At 32.5% G+C, this 21,642-nt stretch overlaps 1 protein-coding gene across 3 annotated transcripts; it reads right to left on the bottom strand.

The window, feature by feature from the left end:
• Positions 1–9,781: 9,781 nt before the first annotated feature.
• LOC144571377 (aldehyde dehydrogenase family 2 member C4-like) lies at positions 9,782–18,144 on the bottom strand. 3 transcript variants are annotated; one of them, XM_078320649.1, is made up of 9 exons: positions 17,860–18,138; positions 13,126–13,268; positions 12,289–12,672; positions 12,087–12,176; positions 11,572–11,745; positions 11,160–11,297; positions 10,654–10,791; positions 10,502–10,563; positions 9,782–10,260 (listed from the first exon to the last, which is right to left on the bottom strand). In XM_078320649.1, the coding sequence occupies exons 1-9, from the start codon at positions 17,960–17,962 to the stop codon at positions 9,987–9,989; spliced, it is 1,506 nt and encodes a 501-aa protein (XP_078176775.1). In that variant the 5' UTR covers positions 17,963–18,138; the 3' UTR covers positions 9,782–9,986. The 3 variants fall into 3 exon arrangements, with proteins under 3 accessions (XP_078176775.1, XP_078176777.1, XP_078176776.1); XM_078320651.1 differs by lacking the exon at positions 17,860–18,138 and adding an exon at positions 13,448–13,668; XM_078320650.1 differs by having other exon boundaries at positions 9,980–10,207; positions 17,860–18,144.
• Positions 18,145–21,642: the final 3,498 nt, after the last annotated feature.

Raw genomic sequence — 21,642 nt, 5'->3', positions numbered from 1 at the left:
ATTGACCACAGATCGGTAGGTGATTTAAGTCGAATGAACGGTTGTCATATAATTGTATATATAATGAAGCTTTCCTTCCATTAATCAAAAAGGTGCGAATAATTGAAGAAATATCAATCCGGTCGGTTTAGTTTCTATTAGTTAAAAAGGTATGGGTTCGTTGTCAAGCATTATTCTGGTGGTTCAAAATGCGGGTCAGCGGGTGAGCTTGGTTTCTCAAAGCTGCGCATGACCCATATATTGATATATATCTCTAATTTCTAGAAACAAAATTGCTCTATATCAAAAGGACATACATGTTTTTATAATGATTTCTCCATCCAATCATCAATCAAAACTTGTTTTTATAATGAGACAAATTTCTAAGATCAAAACCCGTCTAAAATATTTGGTTTCATAATATGATGCTGAGAACCCTCGTGTACCGCTCTGAGAATCTCTAATCGTGTTTTTAAGTTACGTGTATGGTAAATTCTTAATTTTTCAGAAATCAATAATAAAATTAAAAATTTGAAATATTAAGGTGGTAACTGAAAAAAGTTTAGATTTCTAAATCCTGAATTTATTAATTTAAATTGAAAATATAATCGACGGCCGCCGCATTAAATAGGTGGATTGGTTTAAGAGAATGTTGTCAAAGTGGAATAGTCAAAGTGGGCCAGAGGAATTGACTATTGAGAAACCAACCCAGCTTTGAACCGAATTCGTATCCCCTCAGGTTACCTGACTGAGTAGAATTGAATCGGACGGTCAGAAAATGGATTGGCACGTAATCTCAAAGCACAAATAATCTTGTCCTCTGTCATCCCGAATCCCGACCGGCTGAGAGTAAATCTGAGCCTTCCGTTTCAATTGTGTTGAATCAGGTATCTGAGAGGATACGGATCAGCTTGAACCAGTGGGTAAGCTGAAACTTTGTTTCACTTGAGGCTGTTTTAAGTATTTCATTATAATATCTAAAACAAAGGTAGTTCATAAAAAATTGATAAATGACCATCCAAAATTTTCAAACTATTCTCTGCAAGTACAAAAACATAAACCAACCAAAAATACAGAAACTAACAGTAAATGACACGGATATTACACATCAAATCGAAGTACAGTTTACTTCTTAAATTTACAAAATATACAAAGATGTAATTACATTAAGCAAAGAGTTATTCACATTTATTATAATTTTCATATTTTAAAGTGCAAATAAAAAAGTCCTATAAAAATACGGGAGTTGTCATTAAATATAGAACGGATTTACCTTAGCTAAGTAGAGGTGAATTGACCCCATTTATTATAAAATTTCTTTAAACTTGTAATATAGAACACATTATTAAAGATAAAATTGTTATATGCTAAATTTTACCCTTTTTTTTTAATTTTAAGCTCAGACCCACATACGTCTTTTAAAGAATAAAAAAAATGAGCTCTACGAATCTGTGTATATTGAGTATATTGAGCTCCGCACCTGATTAAAAAAAATGAGTTCCATATAATAAAATCTTGCCTCCGCACCTGATTAAATACATATAATATTAAACTTACTTTGTTTATAATAATCCTACGAGCATTCTCAATAAATAAATATCTCAATTCGATATTCTGGTATTCGTATGCAAATGATGATATATTAATATAGAGTTTTATCAGTATGATATCGGTGTCATTCGACACTAACTTCAAAATTTACAGAATAGATTTCAAATGATGACTCTAAACCGTTCAAGCCGATTTATTGTACGAGTGATGCATTTACATAAAGAATTATATTTTTTTTCGAGTTATTTTAGTACCAAGTTAAGCAGTCAAAAATGTTAAAAAAGAAATGCATTAAAATTAACTTAAAATGTTCCACATTTGACCGTTTGACTTGATACTAAATAAATTTGAAAAAAAATATAAATTATGCATGTAAACGCACAACTAATAAATACATCGGTTTAAACGGTCTAAATTTATTGTTTGAAGTCAATTCAATAGATTTTATAATTAACGTTAAATATGATGAAATGACACTGATATCATACTAACTGGACTAATTAATATGCACCCGTTAAAGATTATACTATACTTTAGTTTAGGAAATTGTTTTCGTAATTATCCAACTTAACGGGGTGTCGGGGTCTCTTATTCAATTATATTGTCATCTGAATTGATTGTGCAATGCAGCCAATGCTACAACAAAATATTAATTTTTTTCAAGCTTCAGTACCTAAATAAGAGCAGCGACGCCATAGAAAGTCCCGCAAGCTGCTTTTGCAGATGATGCTCGTGTCGCGAGGCGAGCCGCGAGTCACGAATCGCGAATCACGAATGGGCGAAGATTTTATTGGGAGAAGATTCCTTTTTGGAGAAAAATGGGAGAAAGATTCGATGGATATGGAAGGCGCACAGGCCATTAAACGGGAATTTGGGGCCCGCGCGGGCTCAAGTTCTCTGTGGCAAACTCGCATAAAAACAGCAGACGGGAGTAATTCAAAATTCAACTCAGATGTTCTCTTTTTCAAATAAATTAGTCAGGTTCGGCGGAGGCAAAAATTTGTGATGAAAAAATAATTTGAGTATAATTCGAGAATGATTTGGTCTAACAACGAAGAAAAGAAAATTTACATTTTTTTTAACGTTTTATTCGTAAATAATTTGATCAGCTGAATAATTCATTGTTTTCAGTACAAAAACACCAAAACAAAAAACGTTTCATTCACAAATTATGTCAGTATGCTCTCTTTACACAAATTATGTCGTACTATATGCATACTATGTAACGTGAATATTCTATATTTTTAAAGTTCAAACAGTTAATAAGAACTGTTCAACATGATTTTCATTCGAACATGTACTTGCAGACTATATTTTATATTTTTACTATTTTTTAATAGATAAAAAAATCACTTGATTTGTAAATTATGGATCATTTAAAAATTGCGGTTTTCTACCTATCTAAAAAATATAAACAAATTCTAAAGAATATATAATTTAATCTTCAGATATATTTTTACATGGAGATCATGTTTAACGGTTCAGATCGACTATTTAAATTTTAAAAATATAAATATGAGTTCATAATATGAGTCAATTTGTAATATGCATATTATCATAACCTCATTACAAGAGAAAATCAAAGATTAGAGGGAATATTGTTCGCATATGACACTATAGTAGATTTTTTTTATTTTTATAAATAAAAAATGGATTTTTGGGGGAAGGTGTTGATTTTTTTTTTTTTTCAAAATTTAACAAGAACTATGTCTTCCTTCGAAGTATTTAGATGAGCAAAGCTTGGGTGTGATGTGCTCATCAAAAGAGTTTGGTGAGCACAATTCCAAAAGTATATCGGATTGACTTCAATTGACAAATTCAAACCGTTGAAATCTATGTACTTCATAAGTGATGCATGTACATACAAAATTTTGAAAGTTTCGAATTTATTTGCTATAAGGCCAAGCGGTAAAAAAAAAAAAAATTTATAAGTTAATTTATAAGTTGTTTTATATATTCAATTTTTATTATTTCTTTGATCACTTGATCTTGTAGCAAATAAACTCGAAACTTTTAAAATTTTGCATGTACATGCATCACTTATGAAGTATATGGATTTTAACAGTTTGGATTTGACTTTTGAAGTCGATTTGATATACTTTTGGAGTTGTGCTCACCAAGAAAGTTTGGTGAGCACATCACACTCTAGCTTTGCTCAATTTAGATATATATTCAGTCTCCCACTCTTTTTTTCGACCTCGCTTTATAAAAAGCCACACAAAATTCGGTTACATCATGTTTAAACGTGCTGTAACTAAATGTGACTTTCGTTACCATTTTATCATAATTTAAGTTAGTTTATTCAAGATTTAACGGTCATAATTATACGTGATTCGCATGATCATGTACCATTTCATGAGTATATATTTTGCGTGATGTGACATACTGTGTCAAATTTTCAAAAGATAATCACAGCACGTAAATGGTCATGACACAAAATACGCGAGTCACAACACATAATCGACACGCATGCTGTGCAATTCTGTACCATAACTATAATCGTACCGTTTCGGTAATGGAACTAAATCGGCCGTACCAATTTACCACTCTAGCCGCAAGTTCCGCCTCAAAGACGTCTAGTGGTCTAGCCGTCCAAATTTTATAATCTTTTTTATTATCTCTTATTTATTTTTCAACGACTCACATAGAATGTGTTGTTCTTTATTTTTATTTTTTTTAAATCTTCGCAGAGGGAAGGTGTTGTTTTTTTTGTTAGTGGACCAAAAGTTAATTTTTTTAGTTATTTCTTTTCTGTCCATGTTGCTATAGCTATTTATTCGGCCATTTTTTTAATACCCCTAAAAAAAAAGAAAATTTTAATAATAACCTGGTCTTTTTTTTTTTTATTGATGCCCCGACCGCTTGGTACGGAGGTGCTTCAAAATTTGATACCAACCGCCCCAGATATGGGCGCTCCACACACCAAACCGGCCGCCCGTTACACGAGCGGTCCGAGCTCGACCAAGCCGCCCCGGTCCACGGCGGGCCATTTAATATATAATATTCCTTCCGAATATTATATTGAATATTATATTAATGATTGTACCCGAATATTATATAATATTACACCCAATCAGAAAGGCCCGAATATATATTAAAAAATTGGATCCACCAGTATATATATTAAAAAAAAATTGGAGCGGCTCCATTCTTTGTTCTTCTCTCTCATCTTTCTATACACTGGCATGCAATTTCACTATTTGAGAGCAGGTGATTTATTTTGCGATTGAAGGCGATTTATTTGACGATTGAAGAAGAATTTTACTGTAACAACAGGTATTTATTTTAATTATTTTATGTTTCATTTACTAACTATAACTGTTGTATTACTAAATTAGTTATTATTGTAACAGGTATTTATTTTAATTATTTTATGTTCCATTTACTAACTGTAACTGTAACTGTTGTATTAGTAAATTAGTTATTACTGTAACTGTTGTAATTAATACTGTATTGTACATTACTGTAGCAAAAGTTTTTTTTAATTATTTTCTAATTAGATTATTGTACCCGTTTTAATTTGTGAACAATTACTTTAATCTTCTTAAAATTATTTTTTAAATGTAGTTTGTTAAAAAAAAGATGTTAGTTGCACTGTATGTGGGCGGCAAGCTACAAAGAGGTGAAGATGACGTGCAGTACACGAAAGAGGCCGCATTTGGCTTCGAGATTAATGAAAATACCACATTTCAGGAACTGAAGCAGCTAATATACGAAAAGACAGCTGTAAACCCCAACAGGTATGAAATAGAATTGGTTACACGGATTGACAACTCACGTGGGGGGGGGGGGGGGTAAACCTTACTTTGTTAGGTTTCCAATAACAGATGCCAATTTGTGGAGAGTTGTGTATACTCAATTTGTGGCTTGTGGGGTCCCAGTAATTGACATATATTCGAAGAAGGTCTCCCGGACAAGGGCTGGACCTTCAAGTTCGGCTGGGGCTGGACCTTCAGGTTATGACAATTTGGGTTATGACAACCAGGGGTACCACCAGCACTCCCCTTATGACAACCAGGGGTACCACCAAAAATACATGATACAATTAAATTAACACTTAACATTACAATTACTAATTTGACAATATAAAATTATATCCTAACTAAATAACTCTAACACATAAATTTTAATCGAATTAAAATAATAACTATTTACCAAATAACATTACAATACACAGTTCTAACAATCACAATCTATAATACACAATTCTATTAATCCCATGAATTTTGCACTAAACAATCACAATCCTAACTTTTATTTTTTTCAAAAACCCTAACATTTTTTTAATAACAATTATTAATTTAATCACAATCATAACTGCAATCACAACCAAAATCACAATCACAATCATATTTAATCGCATTCAATAACATTCAAACGATTCGACATTCGAATTGATTCGAATCATTTCGAATCGTATCGAATCAATTCGAATCGATTCTATTTCAATCGAATTCAACAATTATACAACTTAACATTCAATCTATTCAAATTAAAAATTTACCCGAGAAATAGGAGTGACGAATTCAACGGTGAAGCACCGGGCAAAAGTTACCAAACTTGAGTTTTTTTTTTTTCCCTTTCTTCTACTGCTGCGGCGATTTCTTCTTCTTTTTTCCTTTTCTTCTACTGATGCGGCGAGGGTTTAGGGTTCTCCATTTTTTTTTGGGTGCGGCGTGTGGAGGAAGAAGAGACAGAGAGAGTGGAGAGTGAGGAGGAAGAGATGGAGTGCTCACGGTGAATAGGGTGGTAATAGTTACAATTTAATATTATTAAAAAAATAAAAATAAAAATTTAATATTATTAAAAAAATATTAGGTTAGAGTGTCACGGCTATTTCGAATTTAATATTATTAAAAAAATTAAAATAAGAGTGTCATGGGTGTTTAAAATAAGAATTTAATATTATTAAAATAATTAATATTTTAATTGACCGGCCCCCGTGGGGAATATTTTATATTTAATGAACCGCCCCGGAAGCCGGCGGTTTGGTATGGGCATGGACCGCCCGGCTTGGGGGTGGTTTCCTCTGGATTTTGGCTCGCCCACTACATGGGCGGTTTCCTCTTGTTTTGGCCCGCTCCGCACCGGGGCGGTTTGGTTTTTATTTTGGCCCGCCCCGCTTCCAAGCGGTTAGGGCATTAATAAAAAAAAAAAAAAAAACGAGGTTATTTTTAAAATTATCTATTTTTTTGGGATATTAATAAAAATGGCCGCTATTTATTCCGATTTCATTGTTTTGTATAATTTAAAATAAAAAATTATCCTCCATACCTTTATGGAATTTGGTTGTCTTCACATATTCAAACTTGTGCACAAGTTTGGTTGGCTTCACATAAACATATAATTTTTTGCAGGCCCCGCAAAGGCGCAAATTTAACCTGCAGGTTTATGAAGGAAGATTCAACCCGTAATTTGATTATTTGGAATTTATTTGTTGTCTGGATGGATATCAGGCCATGTACAACACTTAAAGGTGTGATTAAAACAACCATATTGACAAACAAAAAAAATTCAATTTTTCATATATGCTACAAATTATATAACACGGAAGCTGACAAAATATACGCTTGAGTGGGTTCATAACGATTGGCTCCTTCCGTGGAAACAATATTTAACACAAATGTTCTCCATAATAAGATTATTTTATTTTTTTCTATACATTACATAATTTCAATGCGATTAAATAGTACATAATTAACATGTATTTCATTTAATACATGACCTATAATACAATTGCAGGCTCGATCATAATTAACACAAAGAAACAATCCCATAAAAATGATCACGAACCAATCAAGAAATAAGAGCACTTGTTAAGCATTAAGCTAGAATATAAATTCTCTTCACACACTTTTGGCATCAGTGAAGCACATAAGTGACGAGGAGACCAAGGAGCATTAACACGTAGGCGACCCCTTGGTCGATCGCCTTTGCGTCAATCTTGTGTGCTGGTGCTGCTGTTTTCTCGCCATATGCTATCTGCATGAACCACGAAAAGAAGAAAATGGCGAACAACGCTGCACCGTATGCTCTCATTGTGAACTTGCTAATAAAATTATAGATGTTTAACAGAATTGGTTTGGTTGTCTGTTCAGTGGTACTTGGTTGTTAACCTGCTGATTTATGCAAAAAGAAAGGCTTCAATGGGACTATTTATAGGATTTTTTTCTTTTCCCTTTTCAAATTGGTCTTTCTCTACGGCTTTTGTTTTATGTATTTCTTGTTCTGGCAACTCGGTTGATTTTTACACAGTTGCTGCAAATTGACTACAAATAAAATAGTTTATGACACTGGTTTATAGTCAAAGGGAAGGAAGTACAGATATTTGTAGTACCATAAATTGCACGTTAATTTTTTTTAAAGTCTAATTATACTAAAACTAAAAAAAAATGTGTACTTTTAAATATATATATATATATATATATATATAGAGTTAGGCTGGGTGCTATGGATAGCATAGAGGCCTCTATGCTACGGCTCAATATTCGAGTTTTCAAAATCCAAACGGTCGATCCGAACCGTTCATCTTATTCTCCATATTAATATCTGCTTGGAGACCAAATTTTACATTTTTCTGAATTTTTTTACTATTTATTAAGTATTTTACAAAATTGTTGATCCAACGGCGGCTGCACAAAACAGTAAAACCGTTGGATTAGCGATTTTCAAAGTGGCTTAATAAATAGTAAAAAAATTCAGAAAATTATAAAATTTGGTCTCCAAGCATATATTAATATGGAGAATAAGATGAACGGTTCGGATCGACCGTTTGAATTTTGAAAACTCGAATATTGAGCCGTAGCACAGGAAGCCACTATGCTATCCATAGCACCCAATCTAACTCTATATATATATATATATATATATATATGTGTGTGTGTCACGTAAGAAAGGAAGGAAAATCCTAAAGAAAAGGTCCGACCACATTATTTTGCAGTTTAATTTATCTTTCTCCTGAGATTTATTTTTTAGTTTTTGGAGCACTAAAAATAAAACAGTAAAAAGAAGTATCATAAAAATGAATAAAATGAAATAATTGGTTGATTTTATTGTCATTTGAAAACATTAATTCTTGTAGTTCTTGACAGAGTTGACACGTCAAAATTTCTGCGCTACATATATTTGACCAGTGAAATCGTCTCAGAAATACGGTAGAACTGGACTTGGCGAGTCTACGATACTTTTTCTAAAATATACAATTTCTTCTGTTAGATACAACCAGTTAAAAAAAGAGGTAAAACAGTTAATTTTTACCGCACGGAAGCGTCATTTTTTTTTTTCTAACGGGAGGTATCATTCACAGTTGAACTGGAACTCTGCAAGTACACAATGGTAGAGTCGAATCAGTCGATTATATGATCCAGACCACACCTAACACTATTTAGTATTTACAGCTTAACTTCCAAACCTCTCCAGTTGTCGGATGGTATCCATATATACTGTGAGGGATTTAGATTTACTGAATAACTTTTCCACGGTTAAAAACATAAAAAGAGAAAAGACCTAGAGAAATAGAAAAGGTTATTTACTGTTTGGCTGTCAGTGCTCTTTTGTATCTAGAGTAACATAGTGTATCATGGCTAAGCCGGGTACCCCGGTAAAATGTAAATACTTTTCTTATTTATACAATCGTTAGTAGGCTATCAGCCACTAACCTTCAAAAAAAATAAAAACATAAAAAGAGAAAATTTTAATTTATTACACTTAACTGATTTTATAGATAATTAATTATAAAAACTTTATGTCTCATGTAGAAGTTCACCGTAACAATCAATTTTGTTAAAACTCACTTTATGAGTGATTTTATTCAAAGTACACTAATATATTTTTCTTTTACTTTAAGAATTTTTTTAACTATTTTTCACTATTTCTTTAATGTTTATTATGATTTCACAAAAAGTAATTGTTTCATTTAAAAATATTAATAACTATTAACAAAAAAAATAGAATTAGTATCAAGAATTTCAAAAGGAAAAATCGAATTTCTCACAATATTTTCCCATACAATCGAACAATAACTTTTGCACATTTCCATTTTAATTCCGTGGGCATGAATTATTTCGAATTGATTTGTAAATCCATGTTATAAAATCATGTATAATTTCGCAAAAATCGAACACAAGTAAAAATTTATTTATATTCTTTATAAACCCATTTTTGTTCATCTCGGTAGAGGTACTTTTCACGTGTATAAATCGAGCAAACAAGAAATGAATAGATAAAATTTCAGACAAAACAGGCAAAGAAAAGAGGAAATAGAAATGGAAGAAAATGAGAAAGTTAAGGTTATTGCCTTGCAAATTGACAACACAGCTCAAGTATAATAAATTGCCACACAACACTTTAATTTTTTTCTGGTTGTATTATTTAAGTAACTGTTTTTTACGGTGTCACTGGCACCCATTTCATCTACTTTTTCAACGCCTTCACTAGAACAATATACTTTTTTCTTATCACAACCAAGGGGCATTGTAAATCGGCATGACAACAGACTTCATATGCATGTACTTGTTAAGCGCATCGAGGCCCGAGTCCTTGCCAAACCCGCTCATCTTGAACCCGCCAAAGGAGCAGTCAACATCCATTTCAAAGTAGCAGTTGACCCATATCAGGCCGGCACGAATCGACCGAGTCAACCTGTTCACAGTGTCTATGTCTTTGGTGATAACCCCAGCTGCTAGACCATATTTTGTATTGTTAGCTCTTTCTATTGCCTCCTCTATTGCTCTAAAAAACAAAGACAAGAATTTTTTTAGTAATATTGCACTAATTGGGTACGGTTTGAGAGAAACTTATATTAATTTGTCAGTGAGTTTAAGTGCTTAAATGTCCATGACTGGGTGACAGTCACTGCTGCTTAGACCCTTTTTATTAGTGATCAACTAATTTTTTTTCCTCAAATCCGCAATGTTTTTGTGTTAGGATATTTGTATAAAAAACAATTGAAAATTAATAGGGAAGTAATTACTTGAATTTCATAACGGACATCACAGGCCCAAAGATCTCATCCTTAGCTATCAGCATGTCATCCTGTATACAAAAACAAGCAATTAGTTCAATAAATAAAAATAATAATTGTAAAATGTCATACGGTGGCAAGAGCAATTTCGAGTTACTTACCTTAACATCAGTAAAAACTGCAGGCTCGATATAGTATCCTCTCTTGCCACATGGTTTTCCTCCTGTCAGTAGGGTAGCCCCTTCTCTCTTGCCATGCTCAATGTACTGCAGTATCTTCTCATATTGTGCCTTATCAACCTGTAAACAACCCCCATAAAAGTAACCAAATAAGTAAGCATTTATAGTCGAATAAAAATATATTTTTAACCCAAGATTAATACTCTTAACAAGTAGTCCCCTCAATCTTGCAATTTTTCAAATATTCAACAATTAAAACTCTTGAGTTTTGAAATGATCTTTTGTTCTATAACTGAAGAACCAATATATCCCATTTTACCTCACTCAATTGCAAATTTTAACACAATTTCCTTGCCTAATTTTACACTCAGAACAGAATCAGTTATACTCAACTACTCGCAATCGTAAATAAAAATTGAGAAAACAGTAACTGATCTGATATTAAATTATTATATTAAAGCACAAATTACTGCAAGAAGTTGGACCACCTGAGGGCCTTGTTGCACGCGTGGATCAAATGGGTCTCCTACGACCCAACTCTTCATACGTTCTGCTAATCTCTGTACAAATTGGTCATAAATTCCTTCTTGCACAAAGATACGGGATGCCGCTACACATGCTTCACCCTGAAACAATAGTTAGCAAGAGCCTTAATATAGATGGTCATTGATACCTGCCAAATTCTGCTTTAGTTATCCAATTTAATGTTGCTGCTACTATTATTTTCATATTTTTTGTAACGACATGTACAAATAGTCATGATATCAAATGTTTGAACCAATCCACCAAGAACTGCCATGCTGGGCAATTGTTACTGGCATAACACCTAACCATTTAATTGTTTCTTCGTTTCATCTATACAATCTCAGTTTCACTAAATAATATTACAGAAGCACGTGCCTTGTTAAAGAAGGTAGCATCACGGGCGATATCAACTGCCTTGTCTATGTCAGCATCATCAAATATAATGAGAGGTGACTTTCCACCAAGTTCAAGAGACACAGGTTTTAGATTGCTTTTTGCCGCTGCCTCCATTACTAATCGACCAACTTCAGTTGACCCCGTAAAACTGACCTGAAATACAAGTAAAAAAAAAAAAATAAATAAAAGAATAAATCTAGACAAACAATGTGAGGCTTCCAGTGGTAAAAAAGGTACAGAACTTTGTAGACATTTAAGGTTGTACTGAGTTGAGATAGAAATGATGATTCTAGGGAGGTCATGGTAAGTTGTGCTGCTTTGGACGGGTCAGAGTATTCTTGACTAGTGTCAGGTTGGGTCAGGTCAAACCTGTTTAAATAAAATAATGTTGCCCCAACCTGACCCATTAACACCCTTATATGGCACTATTCTTTTACCAATTGTCTTTTAAGAGAAAAGAAAGCGAACAAAAAAAAAGAAAAAAAAAAATTTACCATGTCTATGTCCATATGTGAAGCAATGGCAGCTCCAGCTGTGGGACCAAATCCAGTTACTACATTTATAACTCCCTCAGGGATGCCTGCCTGAAGTATGCGATGAATTTGTCAAACAAAAAAAGATAATAAGAAATCACATTTTTCTACAACAAAATTTAAATCCAGGTATGAGACAGAAGTCTCCTTTAGAAAGTCTTACCTTATGAGCCAAATACGCATAGTAAAGAGCAGTCAAAGGTGTCAGTTCAGCTGGCTTGACAACCATAGTACAACCAGCTGCCAGTGCTGGTGCCACTTTGGTAAAAAACATAATAGATGGAAAATTCCAAGGAATAATGTGACCAACAACCCCAATTGGTTCTTTTAGCGTGTAGCCTTGCAGCTCACGTGACATCTTAAGAGTTTCTCCATGAATCTTGTCTGCTGCACCAGCGTAGTATTGGAGAGTTCTGATTGAAGTCTCGAGATCGATAATATTTGTCAAGAAAAAGAGCTTCCCTGCATCAAGGCAATCAAGCACTGCCAGTTCATCCCGGTGTTGCTCAATCAAGTCAGCAAATATTCTCATAATTTTTGCTCGTTCCTGTGAATTATTTAATTAATTATGACTTTGTTATATTGTACCAGTGTGTGCAAAGCAGCGTGTAGATGATGGCAGCAGACATGTATCTGTTGTGTAATAAAATATCCTTGTATAAGAAGTTGCAGCCTTTTGTGGTATTAATTGGTGGACTTCATATTCTGAGCTTAGATAGATCCAGGATTGCAAATTTGCAACAGTAAATTGAGTAGCAAGCAGATCTCAGCATAGTTCTGCATTGCCAGTTCATATCTCTTACCAGAAATAAAATTATTCCATTATATTTCACTAGTTTCTCTATAATTGTATTATAGGTGAACTGGAGCTTTTAATTAATGAAAACTAAAGTATGTACACCTACTATAAAGCAACTTCTAAGTCATTGGCTTACAAATGATTAAGAACACTTTCCAAACAACTTAAGGTAACATCTAAGTAAAGCTGAGATAGACATACATAACCAGACATGCGAGGCCACTTTCCATGGTCAAAGGCTTGGCGCGCTGCAGCAACAGCCAAATCCACATCAGCCTTATCACCCTCGGCCACTAATGCTAACACCTCTCCTGTGCGGGGGTCCCTAGTCTCAAAACATTTCCCTGAATTAACAAAGAGTCCACATAAGAAACCAGATGCAAACAGGATTTCACCATATTATGCATTTCAAAACCTTATAAATCAACAAGAAGTGTTACTCGGACATTTGATCGAATATCTTGGCTGCGTGATCAAAAACACAGAGAAGACCCACATGAAAACCAAATGTTGACAAGATTACCAATTTATTAGTACACTGCACTACATGTGTAGAGGGTTCTCCAAATCATCTCCGGTTACCGTGGAGGTTCAAAATGCTGCTCACAGCCTCACACCATCACAGTTTCGCACCCTCTAAGTGACGTTAAGCACACGCTCTCTAAATCCCGTAAAAGTCCCAAATACAGAACGGCCGCCACACCAGCAGATTCCAAGATAAGCTATGCGATGCATTGAAAGAAGAGAAACATACCACCACCTGTGTTGGGCTGTCCAACACCAAACAGCCCGAGATGCAATTATCCTGTAAACTCTTCACCTATACTTATCTCTTCAGTTGGCTATATAGCGCGTCGCTCAAATCTCTTGTGAGGGTGCAAGAGAGTTGCTTAGAGATCTCTCTCGCTCACATAGTCACGTTCACATACTGGCATAGTCGCGTGTAAAGCCTCATTTTCGGCTGAGCCAAACTGAGCGTGGTGACTACTGAAAAAACCAATGTTCTGCTATTTTACTTTGCCGAATGAATTTTTTTTTTTTTTTTTTTTGGAAAAAAAGGGTTAATTTTTCATGAGTAAGGCTTGGATGTCATGGATAGCATAAGGTTATCCGTGCTACCGCTTTAAAAACTTATTGTATGAACTTCAAACTTCGATTTAAATAGTTTCATTACCCGTTAATCATAACGGATATGGGTAGGGTAAGGTAAGACAAATTCTTAACGGGTATGGATAGGGTATGGGTAAGATCAATTCTTAGTGGATATGGGTATGAAAATGGTTCCGCCCTCCTCATATCGTACTCATTGACACCCCTATTGCAAATATAGAGTAAAACTAGGGTGTGATGTGCTCATCAAGAGAGTTTGGTGAGCATAACTCCAAAAGTTCATCGGATCGACTTCAAACGCCGAATCAAAACCGTTGAAATCCATGTGCTTCATGAGTGATGCATGTGCATGCAAAATTTTGAAAGTTTCGAGTTTATTTGCTACACGGTCAAGCGGTCAAAGAAATGAACATTTTATTAAGTTAATTTATAAGTTGTTTTATATAGTCAATTTTTGTTATTTCTTTGACCGCTTGACCGTGTAGTAAATAAACTCAAAACTTTCAAAATTTTGCATGCACATGCATCACTCATGAAACACATGAATTTCAACGGTTTAAATTTGACGTTTAAAGTCGATCCGATAAACTTTTAGAGTTGTGCTCACCAAACTCTCTTAGTGAGCTCATCACACCCTAGCTTTACTCTGCAAATATAATATCTCGATCCATAATTGCACCGACGCACCTTAACCCAAAAAGGGAATCCAAATCCATTTAATCTTATCAGAAATAAATGCAATATAACTAGGCAAGAAATCAGACGAGTCCTTTTCTCAAAAAAAGAAAAGAAAAGACGAGTACTTTTCTGATTTTCTCTATTCATTCTAATATTAAATGGCAATGGGCCCTTTCTTTCTTGGATCCGACAATTTGTCAAACTAAAGACCTGACTTCTTGGGCCACACTGTGCAATCTTTATCAGTCCTGACGTCTCTGCCACACTGTGCCCTTTCTTTTTATTGAACACGAAACGAGGATGAAATTTCATAAAATCATTGCAATTCCATTGTAAGAATTGAATTTTAAAGATGCGACATCGCACATGAAAAACAAAGTAGTTTTAAGAATTACCATGAAAAAGGACAAGTAGAGGCTCACCAAATCAATGCAGGTCAAAATTAACATAACACAGCACCACATTTAGTCTAAACAACTATGTCACATAGTAAGGCTAAGGTGTTATGGGTTGCATAGAGATTTATGGTGCTACGGTTCAATATTTGAGTTTTTAAAATTCAAACGGTCGATTCGAACCGCTCATCTTGTTCTCCATATTAATATGTGTTTGGAGACCAAATTTTACATTTTTTGAAAATTTTTTTTACTATTTTTTTAGATAGGTAGAAAATCAAATATCTAAATGGTGCAGAATTTTTTAGATCAAGTGATTTTCTACCTATCTAAAAAACAGTAAATTTTTTTCAAAAAATGTAAAATTTGGTCTCCAAACACATATTAATATCGAGAACAAGATGAACAGTTCGGATCGACCGTTTGAATTTTGAAAACTCAAATATTAAGCCGTAACACCGTAGGTCTCTATGCAACCCATAGCACCTTAGCCTTACCCTTAATATATATACAATTATACACCAAAGAAAATGAATATATCAATAATTAATTTATTTTAACGACACTGATAACCGATATTAAATTCATTATATGACGTATAAATCTGTAGTCAATATGATACTCAATATATATAATAATAAAAATATTATTTATAATTTATTTTTAATAAACATTGAGTCAGTTGTCAACTTGTCATCATTGTCAAATATTTAATGTGATTTGTGAATATAGCGACTCCCGAACACAAAATACTTTGAATACTATGCAAGTAAAGCAAAACCACAAAATCAGTTTTGTCTTTATATTTTAAATATCTTAGAAACTTACGACTGATGTATATATATATGACTTTTTTTTTAGATGAAAAATCAAGGATTTACCATTTTTTTTTATCGGTGACATCATATTTCAGAGAATCAGAATCCTCCATAGTCTGTCTGTCCAAATATGTCAGTGTTCTAAACTTATCAATGTTTTTTTTTTTTGATGAAATAAACTTATCAATGTGGCTTCTTCTTAGTTTCGTTACTTGTTTTGTATATATGTAAACTTCTGATTCTGGCCTTTTCTTATGGAATCTTGTTGTGGCCATTTTGGGAGACAGCGAGGCTTGAGAGTTATTTCATATTATATTGAAGTATTCTAGAATTCTTTTGCATATTAGCGAATCTAAACCAACACGATTGATCTATTGGGTTAATATGCCAATTAGAACTGTTGAACATTTGATTTATGACAGATAAGCTTTTAAAGTTAGGCTTTGACATTTATCTGTTGAAATTATTTGTATTATGATGTCCTTTTAGTCATTAGTACCACTAAAAATATTAATATTTGATTAAAAAATAAATATAACATACTTTTATGTTCGTAGTGCTTTTACTAATGCATTTTTTTTATTTATTTTGGATACAAAAACTTTTTTCTTTTCAAAAAGTAGGTTGTCGAGTAACATTATTCACAGACATCATATGCTTGATCTTTCGTTTTTATCATTTTGAATATGTTATTTTGTTTTTACTGAAAAAAAAATAATAAGTTAAGAGCAATCAGAATTAGCATACTTAATCACATTTCCCATACACAAAAATAGAAAACAATAAAAAAGTATATATTATGATAAATTTATTGATGTTAAAATATACAAACTTAAAATTCAGAGAGATTTAGTTTAGAACAAATTTTACAAGGCTATTAAAGTTATTTACTATCTAAATGCAATTATATTAATTAATTTAAATTAACAATAGAGAGTATATTTACTACTAAATTAAAAAGTAGATGTTTACCAAATTTGAAAGTAATAAGAGAGAAAAGGGTCTAATGACAATGCCCTTAATTTATTCTAAAAATATTACATGAAAAAATGATGGTTGGAGATTAAACTTTTAGGCAATAAAGTGGAGAAACTATTTCATTACTGGAATTTTATAGGTGATGTACTGTATTTATTATTTAAGACTTTAAGTAGATCAAATTCCCAGACGTTGAGAAAACAATTGGGTTTTAACTTAGAATGATTGTAGAGGAATCAGATAATTCCTTGATTTTAAATTCCTAATTCAAGAAAGACCTGGTCACCTGGACCCCCCTTGTGGTTCCCCTAGAAGTAAATATACAAGGCGGTGAAATTATGTTTTGTAAATCCTGGGAAATTGCCAATTCATTTTTTAATTTCTTCCGACAATGTTTTTTTTTTTTTTTTGAGGTCTTCCAACAATGTTGGTTCCATTGGAGGTGAAGCATTCAAACAACACTTGCTCACTAGACCAAAACAGCACAGACCGGAGGAATCAGTATCACACCTAGCTAAAATATTAGGATATCCGAGAATAAAAAATATTTATTTCTTTTATGCGAAATCTTCACGTGTTATTATTATAATCATGTCATAGCTGTACTTTTAGCGTTTAGTACGTCTCAACGCGAATTGATTAAGCATCTTCCCCTGTTTTTTTATTAATAAAAAAATAAGAACATGATTTGATTTTTAATTTTGAATGACAACAACTCGAGTAGAATCTCTAGTAGACAAAAAAGTAAGCTAGATGTTTAACAAGTATAAGGTGTTGTATATCATGGTACTCTTTACAAAATGATGATGTGTTAATGGCCTGATTAGAGCATTCAAGCCATTTAAATTTAGCGCCGTTTGTAAAGGAAATTTTCAAATCTCAGATGCTGTATAGAAGAAAACGGCTCAGTTCCTATCGTACCAAAAATTAGAAAAAAGAGAAAAGAGGGTGGTTACCAGAGACAGAATCAACAAAGGAACCATTGATGAAGAGCTGTGTAAACTTGATCTCTGGCATCTTGATCCCATTCTCTGCTGCTCCATTGCTTTCTTTCTCCATTGCTTGTTTAATTCCTCTCTTTTTCCTTTCAATAAAAGGGTAGAGGTTTCCGATTGAATTATTTTATTTCTCTCTCGCCTTTCTGCCAATTGATCTAATTGAGTTGCATAGTCCAAAGTGAGTCATATAAATAGCCTAAGAGTGTGCTTCTGAAACGATGGAAAGGGTGAAAGTAAAACTGTGAAAACAGGAAGAACTAAGAAGCTAGAAAGAAACCATTGACCTTTATTGAATCCTTATTGATTGTACAAAGCGTTTACAATGTCTATGTACAGGCTAACTAATCTGAAATTACATCAGTTACTAATCTAACTATGGTCCTAACCAGTGTTTTAATAATCGGCTCTTATTCGACATTTGGAAAGCCACCGCATACCGCATATACGGTATACGGCCGCATATTTGGATTTTTATATTCGGATTTTCAAATGAAAAATCATAGGCATTAACTCTAATAAATATAGATAAACATTACAAATAAACATAAATAAAACATAACATAAATTAAAACAAGTTAACAACTCAAAGTATAAATTACAAAACTACAAATAAGCATAAATAAAACATAAGTTCAAACTTAAATAAATTAAATTATAACTTATTCGGTTCTTATTTGGATTCTTATTCTCTATTCGGAAAAATTCGGCCGAATAGATAATATGCGGTCGAATATGCGAAACCAAATATTGGACCAAATACTCATTTTCTATTCAGATTCCATACGAATACGAATATTCGGCCTACTAAACCGACTTTTAAAACACTGGTCCTAACACAGTCTTGGTTAGACTACTGGAGTGTTGGACCTAGTGTTTTAAAAATCAGTCTATTCAGCTGAATATTCGTATTTGGTTGAAATTCAAATAGAAAATAAGTATTCTGTCCAATATACGGTTTTGAATATTCATCTCCAGTACATCGTCTAATAGGGAGGTAAGGATAGTATAGAAAGCACATTCATGATTCATCCTACTTTTAAAATTTATTTTCAGAAGGTAAATAGGAGAATGAAGGACTTTAAAGATAATTTGTTTATTTATCTTAAACTAATATTATACATTTATCGAAGTTCTTCAAAATTTCAAATATATTTATCCGTTAAAGTTGAAAATTCCTTTTTCTTATTTCCCATTTTTTTAGTTGAAAATATAATATTTAAAATATTATTATTTTATGAAATTAAAATGACTAACATGCCCTTCTTTTTTCAAAATGGACAAATACTTTCTAAGGGTGTTAATGAGTATGGTACGGATGGGTGGAAGCATTTTCATACCATATCAATTAAGGTAACAAATAATTTTTTTACCCATATCCAATAAGTTAATGGAAAAAAAATTACTCATATACATCTTAACGAATATGATATGAATCAGGTAAACGGATAAAATGATGTCATTGACACTTTTATTTGTGTTTTTAATATAATACTTTTTTTTTTCAAAGTAAGACAGAGAAATAAAAATGAATGGAAAAAATTAAATATAGAATTACTGAGTAGGGACCGTCGTCTCCGGATCTCCGCGGCTCCGCACCTCCGGCATTGTTCGCCACTGGCCCACTGTGCCCGCCTGACGCATGTACGGCTGTAAATTGCTTAAATAGGTTTGAACTTTGATAGTTGGATTGAATTAAATTAAATTAAATGATTAGAATTGATTGTTCTGCTTAGACTTGAATGATTAGATATTTAGAATTGATCTTAGATTAGAATTGTTTTGGTGAGAATGATTAGAATTGATTGTTATGAAACTATTTTCTATTTTGGTATTTTCTGTCATGGTTACTGTTACTGGTCAATGATTAGAATTGTTTTTTTGTTTCTTAGATTAGAATCTCTGATTGTTCTGATTGAATGAGTGAATTCAGTCTGTGCTCGCCTGTTACCAGCATACCCAGATTGATTGAAACTTGAAACTTTGGGGAACTTCAATAAATTGATTGAATAGTCAAATAGGTTTGAATTTCTTGCATTAATATATTTCTTGCTATTTTTTTTTTAATTGTCTTGAATCCAAACTCGAACCAGAACCTGTTAATTTATTCGAACCCGAATTCAATTTTTGTCTACCCCTAACTCAAAACCTAGCCTCGCAACTGAAATTACATCATATATATTTGAATCATAAATAAAACTATATAATATTATTCTTCATTTTCATATAAATCTCTCTCTCTCTATATAAATATAATTAGAGTAACAAAATATAAAATACTCTTTATTCATACTGTTAAGCTAACGAAAAAAATAACTTTATCTATATTCATACTTAATACTTAATAAGCTAACAATCTTTTTTTGCCTATAACATAACAGTTTTATCAAATACGATACACATTTGAATAAACACTTAAAAATATGATTGACACCCCTGATATTTTCGCACTAGCTCCTCATGCACCTAATTCCTCCGTTTCAATTTTTCATTATTTTTTGTGAGGATTATATATCTTACCGCATAATGTGGGAAGAACACAAGCCTAGCTCGTAACATATCTAGGGCTTGCTCGGTAACGGCAAAATTAATTAATATGGAAGTAGAAATATTAATATGTGATTTTTTTTAAGTTTTTTAATCAGTAAAAAATTAATATATATGTTCAGTAAATATATAAAAAATTGTTGGAAAGTTGTTTGTTTTTTTCTTTTTCTTTTTATAGAAGATGTATTATTAAAATTAAATTATATTAAGTATATGGGTACTAATTACTGATTCTGATTATATTAAATTATTAATCGTACATATGAAATTCTAAAAAAAATAATTGAGTGAATTGATTATACACTTCTAAAAGTGATATCATAGTGAACTGACTACATACTGCTACTGTAATAGCCGAATGAGAATGATCAACTTTAGATGTTACTGTACTAAAGAATGTACTCGACAACAGATTCACAATACCACAAGGTAAATATTTTTTTTTATTGATGCGGGTTATGCCAATACACCACACAACTTATTGCTCCTTACAGGAGTGTGAGATATATATTATGTGCGAAAGCAAGGTGCATCTAATGAACAGTCACAACATTAGTTTTTTTATTTAATTATTTGTAGTTTTGTGTTTGATCAGTTATTATTGTAATGTTGAAATACTATTTGAAGTTACTATTAGTCTTGTGTTTCAATTTTTGTATTGATGTATTTTAAACTCTTTTAGTCAAATCACAATTTAATCAATTTAATAAATAGTCAATTACTGTATTTGATGAAACAGCTCCGCCAAAATTATTGAAGCAGTTCCCTCTTGCCAAGAATCAGCTCCACCAAATAAAATAAAGAGAAATTTAGATATATACCCATCATAACTTCATTAATTAGATATTTACCCATCAAAACTTTAAATTTAGTTATTTCCCCATTCAAACTCATTTATTTTATTTATATACCCATTTTGTGATTTAACTAATTAAAAACACTACTTAACACTGATAATCAAATTAAATGACATTTTTGTCCTTATCCGACATTTGCTAATAACCGGCTCTCCTCTTTTCTCCATTACTCATTTCTTTTTGCAAAAGAAAAATGTCCTGAGTCACAATCAAATTCGAGACCCAATTAGCAACGTCAGTGTTGCTGATCGTGCTTGCATTTATCCAAAAGAGAAAGCTTCCCATTTTAAAAGAGTTCAATCAAGGTATAAAACAAAGAACCAAACAATGCCTATTTGAG

Source organism: Carex rostrata, chromosome 19 (assembly GCF_964058835.1).
Source record: "Carex rostrata chromosome 19, lpCarRost1.2, whole genome shotgun sequence".
NCBI classification, from domain to species: Eukaryota; Viridiplantae; Streptophyta; class Magnoliopsida; order Poales; family Cyperaceae; genus Carex; species Carex rostrata.
This window is presented reverse-complemented; position numbering and strand designations above follow the sequence as displayed.